Source organism: Triticum dicoccoides, chromosome 1A (genome assembly GCF_002162155.2).
Source record: "Triticum dicoccoides isolate Atlit2015 ecotype Zavitan chromosome 1A, WEW_v2.0, whole genome shotgun sequence".
Lineage (NCBI taxonomy): Eukaryota > Viridiplantae > Streptophyta > Magnoliopsida > Poales > Poaceae > Triticum > Triticum dicoccoides.
This window is the reverse complement of record NC_041380.1, coordinates 245203043-245215962: the sequence shown is the minus strand read 5'-3', so window position 1 is coordinate 245215962 and position 12920 is coordinate 245203043. Positions and strand designations below refer to the sequence as shown.

General features: G+C 46.6%; 1 protein-coding gene across 4 annotated transcripts in view; it reads right to left on the bottom strand.

Moving 5' to 3' along the window:
- Positions 1-12544, bottom strand: part of LOC119267553 (maspardin-like) — a 41512-nt gene extending 28968 nt beyond the window's left edge. The window contains exon 1 of one of the 4 annotated variants that reach the window (XM_037548976.1): positions 12347-12544. In XM_037548976.1, the coding sequence (XP_037404873.1) occupies positions 12347-12427 (81 nt within the window). In that variant the 5' untranslated portion in view covers positions 12428-12544. The remainder of the gene's footprint in view (positions 1-12346) is intronic. The other 3 variants (XM_037548960.1, XM_037548985.1, XM_037548969.1) reach the window with 3 other exon arrangements.
- Between the last annotated feature and the right edge of the window lie 376 nt (positions 12545-12920).

Here is a 12920-nt window from a genome sequence, read left to right as displayed (position 1 = left end):
CACTTACCCTTTCGCCCCTTGGGCCATAAATAGACCTACTCCTCATTTTTAGGGTTAGTAAATGTTTAGCTCATGTTTGTGAGAGAGCTTTGCTCATCCACTTGGTAGTCTTCTCTACGGAGATTCGAGCCTCCACCGGAGAAGATCCCCCAAGTAGATTCAAGACCCCTTTTAGGGAAGAACCCAAGACCTCCTAGCCCATGTGTGACTTATTCGTGTCGGTTTAGTGATTCCTCTCGTGTTTCTTATTGTGTTTTCTCTCCGTTCTTTCCCGTGTTTTTCGTGATTTTCGCGGGATCCGCTCCTTTCGTGAAAGATCGGGCGATTAGGGTCTCTACCCTACATCATCTTGGTATCATGAGCAAGGTTGATCATGATTTCGGAGCCTCCCCTCTTAGTTTTCTAGCTTGATTTTGTTGTTTTCGTCCTAATCCGAAAATACCCACAAAAATAGCCCAAAATTTTTTCTTGTGATTTGTGAGTTTTGATGATGTTTTGTTGGTTTTGATCCGTGAGTTTGTTGTGTTGCAAGTGGATCTAGCCTTCCCCCACCATCTCCACCTCGAAATCCCTCCAAAATCCGCGAAATCCCCGAATTTGTGGCCGTTTTCGAGTTCATCTTGAGCCATTCCCGAGCGAGTTGACCCGCCCGGATCATCCGGCTGGTCGCCCGAATCATCCGGATCCGCCCGAATCATCTGGCTCCTGGCCCGAATCATCCGGCCTTCTCTGACCAAACTGCATTTCCTGCAGTTTTTAACCACCGCCGCCTACGCCTCCGCATACCCACTTCGACCACCACCTCCTAACTTCCGCAAACCCCTACGCACACCCTTCCAATACCCCAAACCCACACCACCACTTGACCGATACCTACTCCGACGCTTTTGGTCGCACTTGGTTTTGAGAATTTGAGTTGTGGCTCACCGTTTCCTTTCGTGTTTCGGTTACCTAGGGACGGTTCAACATCAACATCACCACCGCTCATTTTCACCAAGGACTACTACGAACGACTACACCCTTGTGGTATCAATTTTCCATTGGTATCATCTTGGTATTGTGATATCATCATACTCTTCTCAATTTGGATTGATAACCCCATAGCCTTACTTTTGCGTAGCTTACCCATCGAGACTAGCATTTGAGTATTGCCGGCAACGTGACTTGTGCACATTAGTGATCATACATCCCATAGCATACATACTATTATCGTGTTGCATATCTTGGAATCATCTCTTGTGTCACAAAGTTGTCATCGCATACACAATTGCTATCTTGGTTCGTGAAGCATCGCATGAGAAAAGAGCTCAAACATCAAAGAGCCAAACAAGCTTTTAAGCAAAAAGAAAAGATAAGCAAAGAGCTTATAAGCAAGAACCATAGCATCATACAACATTAAGATTGTCATACTCGATCATCTTGGATCATATCTCCGAAACATCATACTTGGGATAGAAGTTGTTGCATTTTTGCTTAGTAGGTTGTGCACAAGTTCGTATCCGCCTATTGTGCAATCGTGCTAGCGTCTCTCTAGTATTGTGCAACAAGAGCATTTTCGTGGATTCCACATTTTGGCTCACCCTTGATTGCACGACCCCATTTATCTTTCCGTGTATTGTGTTTCCGTGTACCACATCTTGCTATTGGTCTACTTGTTGCATTTACAAGTCGTGAATCTTCTCCAACATTATTGAATCTTGCTTACATTCACATCAAAAATTGTGCCACCATCCTAACCAAGCTCCACCATAAGCTTTTACTTGTGTAGGTGTGAGAAACCGACAAGAATTCGTACCAATTGGGCTATTCCCTTGTCCTATATTGGAGTGATCATCGATCCACTTTCAACTTCGGTCAAGGTACATTTGGTATTCGTTATTCTCTTTCTACCACTCACATTTGTCTTGGAATGATGGATAGGCCAAGTACATCTACCAACCCACTCTTCACGGAGCAAGACGATGACATGAACTCCTTCGTCACCAAAAGCCACCTCTTTGGTGCACAACGTACTTTGCATCAAGAACAACAAGCCATGAGTGACCGCATCGACAACCTCGCCACCGACTTGCGACTCTCCGAGCAACGTACAAGGGACTACTTCAACCACAAGCTCGACGATCACAAGCAAGAGAATGACACAAGGATGGACGAGATTCGCGCTTTGTTGCTCAACCGCTCTTCTTCCACTTCAAGGAGCCGTTCAAGTCGCCACTCCGACTTTACCCTCTCCGGCTCAAGTACACCGTCATCGAACACTCTTCGACGTGCTGCACGCAACGAGCATCAAGCAAGCCTCAATCCTCTACGCGACACCGACTCGCAAGAGCACCGACGACGTCAAACCCAAGAAGCCTTTGCGCTAGCACAAGAACGGCAACGACAACGCCAACATGAAGAGGAAGAACATGCACGTCTACACCAAAATGCACAAGATGCCGAGGCACAACGTTAAGAACAACAACTCCGTGACGCTCAAGCACTTGAGGCACAACGAGCTCTACGCGATTCAAGTCGAGCCGTAGCCGACCGAGGCCGACAAGCTCGTGACCATGCCGAAGCACTTCGCGAAGAAGTCCGCGAGAGGATTTATCAAGCTCGCGTGCACCGTCAAGTTCCTCCTCGAGCTCGAGAAGCTCATCCACAAGCTCGCCAAGACCATCAAGTTCATCGAGAGCATGAAGACAATGGGAATCCTCCACGACAAGAGCAACACGAGGTTGACAACCCTCCGCGCCAAGAGCACCACGAGTTGAACAATCATCTACAACATGGGCGTCATTATCCCCGACCCCAACACAATGAAGAGCAACGCTACGGCAAGCTTAAGTTCACCATGCCCAAGTTCAACGGAAGCAACGATCCCGAAGAGTACCTTTCATGGGCATTGAAAGTTGACAAGATTTTCCGTTTGCACAATTATGAAGAAGAGAAGAAGATCGCAATGGCATCCCTTGAGTTCCAAGACTATGTACTCATTTGGTGGGAACAAGTCATTGAGCGCCGCGCGGCAAGAGGTGAACCACCCATCACTACTTAGACGCAAATGAAGGATGTCATGAGAGCACGCTTCGTACCTACCTACTACAACCGCGACGTCTTTAAGAAACACCAACAACTGAAGTAAGGAACCAAGAGCGTTTAAGAATACTACAAGGAGATGGAGATTGTAATGATAAGAGTCAATGTCACGGAAGATGATGAGCAAACAATGGCACGCTTCTTGAATGGACTCAATCATCCCATCAAGAAGATCGCCGACTTCCAACCATACACAAATCTCATCGAGCTAGTGCACCAAGCTACCAAAGCGGAACGCCAAGTGCAAGATGATTTCAAGTATGCCAAGTTCTCATCCAAGTCCTACGGCTTCACCAACAACCAAGCTTCAACGACTCCAACACCGACTACAAAGCCTTCTTCTACCAACATCGACAAATCAACTTCCAAGAAAGCTTCGTCAAATACAAGCCATCCTACTACGAGCAACTTCAAGCCGAGAGCTTCATCATCATCAACCCCAACCGATGAGACCGTCAAGGCGAGTTCCTTCAAGTGTTTCACTTGCGGAGGCCGAGGCCACAAGTCCTATGAGTGCACCAACAAGCGAACCATGATTTTCAACGACGATGGCACTTAAGACTCCATGAGTGAAGGCGAAATGGAAGCCCTTGAGCAAGTCGCCATGCACCGCCAAGTGAACAATGAAGAAGGACAAGTCTTTTGCGATGAAGACTCAAGTCCCGCACTTGTTGTCTCCAAAGTCTTGATACTCTAACATCACCAAGAAGAAGATCAAAGATGCAACATATTCCACACCAAGGCCGGCATTAATGGACGATCCATCAAGCTCATCATCGATGGAGGAAGTTGTCATAATCTCGCAAGTGAAGAACTTTGTTCCAAGCTCCAATTGCCCAAGACGAAGCATCCACATCCATACAAAGTGCAATGGCTTAGTGACTCCGGCACTATCCAAGTCGAGCACCGAGTACAAGTCTCCTTCAAAATCGGCGCCTACGAAGACACCTTGAAGTGCGACGTCGTTCCAATGTCCATTTGTCATTTTCTCCTTGGACAGCCATGGCAATTCAATAGAGGAGTCGTCCACAATGGGCGTACAAACCACTATAGCTTCAAGATGAAAGGAAAGGAGTTTGTGCTACGTCCTATGTCTCCAAGCCAAGTGCTCGCCGACAAGCAAAACACCCATCGTGGAGAGAATAGCGAGAGAGCGAACAACCCAAAAGAGAGAGAGCGCCACAAGCCCATATTGAGCGCCTCCACGATGAGCGACAAGAAAAACTTAGTTCTCTTTGCCACCAAACGTGAGATGAGGGAAGCGTGTGAGAACCCATCGAGTGTCCTACACTATGTCCTATTGTGCAAGGACAAGGCACCACAAACTAACACCTCTCACAATCTACCCTTGGTGTTATCTTCTTTATTGCAGGAATTCCAAGATGTTTTCCCTGATGAGCTACCTCCGGGACTACCTCCACTCTGAGGCATTGAGCACTGCATCGACCTCATCCCCGGAGCACCACTTCCGAACAAAGCTCCCTACCGCGTCAACCCCGAAGAAACCAAAGAAATACAAAGGCAAGTAAAGCATCTCATAGACCATGGACATGTGCGTGGAAGTTTGAGCCCTTGTGCCGTACCGGTCATTCTTCTGCCAAAACGTGACGGTAGCTTTCGCATGTGCTCCGATTGTAGACCTATCAATGCTATCACCGTTCGCTATAGATATCCTATTCCACGCCTAGATGATATGCTAGATGAACTTAGTGGTGCCACTATATTTTTTAAAATTGATCTTAAGAGTGTTACTATTAAATCCGCATACAAGAAGGTGATGAATGGAAAACCGCATTCAAAACCAAGTTTGGTTTGTATGAGTGGTTAGTCATGCCTATGGGTCTCTTGGGAAGCACCGGGCACTTTTATGCGCCTTATGAATCATGTCTTTCGCCCTTACATTGGTATATTTGTCATGGTTTACTTTGATGACATTCTTGTGTTTAGCACATCTATCAAAGAGCATGTCATCCATGTCCGCACCATTTTGCAAACTCTTAGAAAAGAGCGCCTCTATGCTAATATGGAGAAATGCCTTTTTGGTGTTGATAAACTCGTTTTCTTGGGTTTTGTTGTTTCTTCTAAGGGTGTTCATGTTGATGAGTCCAAGATCAATGCTATTAAGACTTGGCTGCAACCAACAAACTTGCATCAAGTGCGTAGTTTCCTTGGCCTTGCGAGTTTTTATCGTCGCTTTGTGAAGGATTTTAGCACCATTGCTTCGCCTTTGCATGCTTTGAGCAAGAAGAATGCGCCTTTTGTTTGGGAACCATCCCAAGATACCGCTTTCAATGAGCTGAAGAACTTGCTTACTCATGCTCCCGTGCTTGCCTTACCCAACTTTGACAAACCTTTTGAGATTCATTGCGATGCTAGTGGTAATGGCATAGGGGGTGTGTTAACGCAAGAGAAGCGCCCCATAGCTTACTTTAGTGAGAAACTTTCCGGAGCGCAACTCAATTACCCCATCTATGACAAAGAGCTATATGCTTTAGTCCGTGTTTTGCGTGAATGGGAACATTACCTTCGTCCCCATGAGTTTATTATTCATACCTATCATGAGACGCTCAAGTATCTTAAGGGTCAAACCAAGTTGAACAAGCGTCATGCTAAATGCAGTGAATTTATTGAGTCTTTTCCTTATGTCATTAAGTACATCAAGGGTAAAGAGTGAATTTATTGAGTCTTTTCCTTATGTCATTAAGTACATCAAGGGTAAAGAAAACATCGTAGCGGATGCTCTTTCCTGCATATGCATGCTTGTTACACAACTTGAGTTAGATGTCATTGGCTTCGAGCATATCAAAGACTTGTATGAGCATGATGCAACTTTTGCTACTCCTTATGCCAAGTGTTTGTCGAATACATCTTGGGAACGCTATTACATCAAAGATGGCTATCTTATGTGAGCTAACAAACTTTGCATCCCCAAGTTCTCTCTTCGTTTGTTGCTTTTGCGGGAATCTCATGGAGGAGGCTTGATGGGACATTTCAGACACGACAAGACGTTCGCCACGCTTTCGAAGAACTACTTTTGACCCAAGATATTTCGGGACATCAATCATTTCACCAGTTAAGTCCAAAGCTCAATCTCATGGCCTCTATATGCCTCTACCAATTCCATACCAACCATGGGAAGACATTAGCATGGACTTTGTACTTGGTTTGCCTAAGACTCGTAATGGGAAAGATTCCATATTTGTCGTTGTGGACCGTTTCTCAAAAATGGCACATTTTATTCCTTGAAACAAGATAGACGATGCTTCACAGGTTGCTAATCTCTTTTGTAGGGAAATATTGCGTCTACATGGTGTGCCAAAGACTATCGTCTCGGACCGCGACGTCAAGTTCTTGAGTTACTTTTGAAAGACCTTATGCGCCAAGCTCGGCATCAAGCTACTATTCTCCACGGCATATCATCCACAAACCAACAGCCAAACGAGGTGACAAACCGTACGCTCTCCACCCTTCTTCGCGTGCTAATCAAGAAGAACATCAAGGAGTGGGAAGAGTGCTTACCCATCGCCTAGTACGTCTACAACCGCGCAAGACATTCGACTACCGGCAAGTCCCCCTTCGAGGTTGTCTACGGCTTCAACCCGTTGTCCTCATTGAACATTCTACCTCTACCACTACACGAGCGCACAAACATGGACGCGAGGGCCCAAGTCAACCATCTCAAGAAGATGCATGAAGATACAAGGCACACCACTGAGCTCCAAGTACAACGACTCGCGACCAAGCTCAATGTCAACAAGCATCACATGATATTCAACATTGGAGATCTTGTGTGGCTACACCTTCGCAAGGAACGCTTCCCCAACGAACGCAAGTCCAAACTTCTACCACGAGCGGATGGACCATTCAAGGTGCTTGCACGCTACAACAACAACGCATACAAGATCGACATCCCACGTGACAAATACTCCGTGAGCGTTCAACGTCAAAGATCTCTCCCCGTACCATGGTGATGAGGATTTCGATCCAAGGTCGGATCTTTCCCAAGGGAGGGGAGATGATGCTGAGCATCCCAAGGTCATCCCCATGGACCTACCATCGTCTCATCAAGTGCCTAGTGGACCCATGACTCGATCACGTGCAAGAGCTCTCAAGACCGAGGTGACATCTCTCCTCTCACAATTCCACTTCGATGACCATAAGACATGGCTACTACCTCAAACAGAGACATTATGCATACTCAGGTATCAAGGAGTTAGCCATGTAGACGCCAAGGAGCGAGGAGAATCCGAAGAGGAAGATGGACGTGAAGGCGGAGAAGAAAAAGGGCTAAGTCAGCAGAAGCCCGGACGATCCGGACCGCCATTCGGACGATCCGGCCTCAGCCCGGATGATCCGGACCCCGGCCCGGACGATCCGGATAATGTGCCCAGCGACACCCGAGACGTCATCTTGGAGATGGGTCATCCGGACCCAGGCCCGGATCATCCGGACACGCCCGGACGTCCAGACCAGGTCCCGGACATCCGGCCCTCCCGCAGCTGCTCCAACACAGCCGGATCATCCGGACGCCGACCCGAATCATCCGGACCCCCGAAGCCCGGATCATCCGGACCAACTCCCGAATCATCCGGCCACCACCTGTGTGCGTGACTTGGGCCGAGGCCCGTGTACCCATTTCGCCCCCCCCCCACTTACCCTTTCGCCCCTTGGGCCATAAATAGACCTTCTACGCCTCATTTTTAGGGTTAGCAAATGTTTAGCTCATGTTTGTGAGAGAGCTTTGCTCATCTACTTGGTAGTCTTCTCTACGGAGATTCGAGCCTCCACCGGAGAAGATCCCCCAAGCGGATTCAAGACCCCTTTTAGGGAAGAACCCAAGACCTCACGGAGAAGACCGGCTACCCTTGTATCGTCCCTAGTTGTCCGTGGATCGTGTATCTTTCCTTATGTACTCGAGGATCTAGCCCATGTGTGACTTATTCGTGTCGGTTTAGTGATTCCTCTCGTGTTTCTTATTGTGTTTTCTCTCCGTTCTTCCCCGTGTTCTTCGTGATTTCCGCGGGATCCGGTCCTTTCATGAAAGATCGGGCGATTAGGGTCTCAACCCTACATCAACTTCTTTGTCCATTCTCCAACTCAAAACCCACAATTTCAGACTACTCCGCAACAAAACCAACACTCCCATCGCATGCCTACCACCACATCTACAGCCAAACAACAGCAATCTCAATTACCAGCAACCTTACGTACCTCAAAACTACTATCCAGTAGCACATATTCCTCAAAACACACCAGTATATCACCCACAAGATCCACCCCACCTCTATTGTTACTATCCACAAATTCCTCAGCTACAACATCAATAGCAGCATACCACCAGCCAATCCTCCACCCCCACCCCCTCAACACCATAACCTCCAATTGAGCCCCTTATTTGATCACCCTCTAGAAATTCCCATTTACAATGGAGATGACATAATCACTAGGATCCAGCAATGTGAAAAAAAAATTGGGCTATCAGGCATCCAACAAGATCAGTGAGTAAAATGGTCAGTGCACACATTAGAGAAAGAGCTCAAATATGGTCGGCAGAGGACAATATACAGCTGCACTACTTCAGCTGGCATCAATTCTGCAGCTTGCTATGTGACAGATTTCCTGAAGCAAACTGGTATGATTCAATGGACCACTTCCAACATCTAAAGCAAATCAACAGTACGGATAATTACATTGATCAGTTTGAGACTTGGATGCAACTAATGACGAGGGACAATCCCTATTTACCTGAATATTTCTTTGTGCTGAGATTTATCAGTGGCCAAAAGGATAATGTGAAACGTATGGTCAAATGTCATAAACCTAACACTGCTCGGTGCATACGAGTCCTCCAGGCAGCTAGAACAAACTCATTTGGCAGCAGTAAAAAGACATGTTCTTGCTGCCACTCAAAAGGGGGCCAGACCAAATCAATTTCAGCAAGGATCAAGGCAAGCACCTGCAAGAGATAACTGACCCAGGGCTCCAAATGACAAAGGTAGAGAACCAAAGAAGTGTTGATGTTGTCCTAAGAACTGGTTCTATGAGCACAAATGCAAGGGGCTGCAAAGAACATGAATGCACTCAAAATGCAAGGTCCTTCTGGTGATGAGCAAGAGGAACTGGAACAAGAACAACTTCCAGCACAAGAGCAAGAGCAACAACAAATATCCTGTGCCAGTGATAGAAGAGTTATTAGATGAACTACAAGGGGCAGGCCATTATATTAACCAAATTGGACCTCAGATCCTGGTACCATCCAATAAGAATGCATCCAGATGATGTCCACAAAACTGCATTCAGAACACATCTAGGGCATTATGAGTATCTTGTAATGCCTTTTGGGCTTACAAATGCACCAGCAACATTCCAAGCCATTATGAACAACATTTTCTCAAAGATACTCAAGGAACATGTACTGGTGTTCTTTGATGACATACGGGTCTACAGCAAAAGCATAAAACAGCGTGCAACTCATCCACACTAAGTTTTGGAAATATTTTGAGAAAGAACAAACTGGTTGTGAAGAAAATAAAGCGTGTTTTTGCACAACCTGTTGTTGAATATTTGGGACACGTCATTTCCTCTAAGGCGGTAGCTATTGATCCTTCAAAGATAGCTGCAATCATTGCTTGGAAACAACCAACAACCCTCAGTAAACTCAAGTTTCTTGGGGATGACTAGCTACTGCAAAAGGTTCATCAGAAATTACAGTTACATCCGCAAGCCTCTCCATGACATGCTCAAAAAAGAAGCTTTTCAGTAGGAGCAGAGCAAACTGCTGCATTTGGATTAGTGAAGACAACAACGACTACTGCACCTGTCTTGGCATTACCTGATTTTTCTCTGCCTTTCACACTACAAGTTGATGCAAGTGGTACTTCTATAGGAGTTGTTCTCATGCAAAAGGGACATCCTGCCTATGTCGGTAAGAGTTTAGGTCTAAATGCAACTGCACAGTCAACATATGAAAATAGGCCATTGCAATTTTGGAAGGGTCTCAAGTTCATGTTCAGTCAGAGATAACTAAAGGCAATACAACACAAACTCATGCTCAAGCTCTTAGGGTATGATTATGCTATTAAGTACAAAAAACGAGTAGAAAACAAGGTAGCTATCCAAGAAAGACCAAGAAAATGAAGTGATTGTTGTAATGAAATCTCAATGGTAATATCGGCTTGAGTGAAAGAAGTGGAACAATCATACAAAACTGACGACCAGTGCTTGAAATTACTACAGGAACTGGTTGTAGCTCCCTCAAGCAAACCAAAATATTCATCTGAAGTTGGTATCCTCAGATAAATAATTTATGTGGGCAACTCCAACAACCTCGGGAAACAAATCCTCACTTCTTCCCATTCTTCCATCATTGGAGGGTATTCTATTCTCGCAGAAGAGTGACATGTCACAGAATTAAGAAGCTCTTGTATTGGCATGGGTTAGAAGGAGAAATTGAGCAGTTCCTTGCTTAGTGTCCAAATTGTCAGGTTACTAGAGGAGAAACAATTAATTACCCTGGTTCGCTCAACCCACTCAGAATTCCTAGAGGCATGATCCCGAATATCCATGGATTTTATAGAGGGATTGCCTAATCCAAGGGCAAAGATTTCATTCTAGTGGTGGTTGGTCAACTGACAATGTATGCACACTTCCTGCCTTTGGTTCATGCATTCACTGTGCAAACTGTGGCAAAAACTTTTAATGGATAATATCCATAAGCTACATGGTCTGCCTCAGGTGATTGTATCTGATCAAGATAGGATGGATTTCTTCACATCTCTAAATGTAGAACTGAAATTGACCACCACTCATCGCCTAGAAACTGACGGACAGCCTGAACCTGAACGTGTAAATCAATGTCTCGAAAGCTACCTCGGTAGCATGACATTTCACGAACCCAAGTGTTGGTGTAATCTGCTGCCAGCAGCAGAATGGTGGCACAACACATCATACCACATATCTTTGAAAACTTCTCCCTTGAAGGCTCTGTATGGGTATCAGACACCTCAGATTGCTGAAATGGCAATTCCTTGCACTGTCAGTGACAAAGCCAGAGCCATGGATTTCGAGTCACTCGACTAGTCGCGACTAGTCGACGACTAGTCTATGAGTCGCAAAAATATGGTCGACTCAGCTTAGTGTCGACTCGCGAATCTGAGTCGCGACTAGTCACAACACAGGCTCGACTTCTTCCGAGTCGCTGCTCCAGAGCGACTCGCATGAGTCGCGACTCGAAAACCATGGCCAGAGCTGCACTAATTGACACAGGAGCTACAATGGCAAAACTGCAGGAAAATCGGGATCATGCTTAGGCCAGAATCAACAAATTCGCATACCTGAAGCAGACAGAACGTTCAACGTGGGAGAGATGGTATACCTTAAACTTCAAGCATACAGAATTACTGCATTTGGTCTCCGTTCCACCTTGACGGTGCAGTCCAAATACTACGGCCCCTTTCACATCCTTCAGAAAGTGGGTGAGATGTCTTATAAATTGCAACATCTGGAGAGCGCTCAAATCCACCAACTGTTTCATGTCAGTCATCTCAAGTAGCACTTGGGCCCCAATGCACTCCCAAACCCTCAACTGCCTATGATTAGCTCTTCCGGCTATCCTTCACAAAAATGCTGCAATGATGCAATGGCTTGTGCATACCTGAGAGGATGCGCATTCATTCAAAAGGTAATTCCTACATTTTAGCCTTGAAATCTAATCTCAGGAGGTGCAGTGTCAGGACCCAAATATCCTGTCTGAACTTTTCAACAGTCAGTCTATTCTCCAGAAGAGTAACAAAGGAACGGGCAAACATTATGTTCCTCGGACGGTCCAGATCCCTCAAATGCAACAGCAGAGAACAATTCCGACAAATTACCTTTCCTGTTCAGTTTCATCTCGGCTTTGTAATAATTACACTCCAGTTTAAACTCTAAGTGAGCTACTATTGATTCACCGCACGAGTAGTATATACACTCGGAGCTGGATATGAGAGGGATAAACAGAAAAACCCTAAATTACTTGCCTTCACATTTCCGCAACTAGAACTCTAGCGCAGCTATCTCTCTTGATCGATTTTCCTCTCTTCTTCCGTCAGGATTTTCCCAAAATTCCCCTACCTATCCACTTCGATCCTGAGAACTATCCACGACCTCAGAACAAAACGGAACCCACTACACGGCCCGTGCTCGAGACCACGGCACCACGCTAAAGTCAGTGCCCGCGTTGGTTGACGGCGAGGCCGGGGAGGGGTTCGGAAAGGCCGGAGCTTACAGAGATCTTGTGGAGCGGGACGACGGACTTGAAGTAGACATAGTCCCCGGGGGCCGCCGCGCCGCCGCCTAGTCCCGTCATCTCCCTCTCTCACAGCCTCCGACCAGAGCGGCAGCGATACCGGGGACGGCAAATCGGAGAGGCAGAGGGGAAGAGCAAATCGCATCCAGTGGGCTGGCTTTACGAGTATTCCAGTGGGGCCTACGCACGTGCGGAGACCACATCAGACTGTCCCCTCTCTTTGAGGAGCCATGAATTTTTATTTCCTAAAATCTAAAAAGTGTGTACACACTATATGAGAAGAATGAACGGCTCGCTCCTGACTGCTGGATCTCACCCGTATCATCACACGTGTGTGGCGCTCGCCTCTACGCGACAAGACCCACTGCGGCCCGAACGACCAACCCACTCCCGATTATCCCCCAACCTAGCTAGCCGCCACTCCCTTACCCTTCTTGCGTGTGTGCGACCATGGCAGTCGCCGGCGCACCCTCTGCCTAGCCGTTCCTGCCGCCGGCACTCCGCATCTTCCGCTGCTGTAGATCACCCCACAGGTCACCCCGGTCAAGGTCGG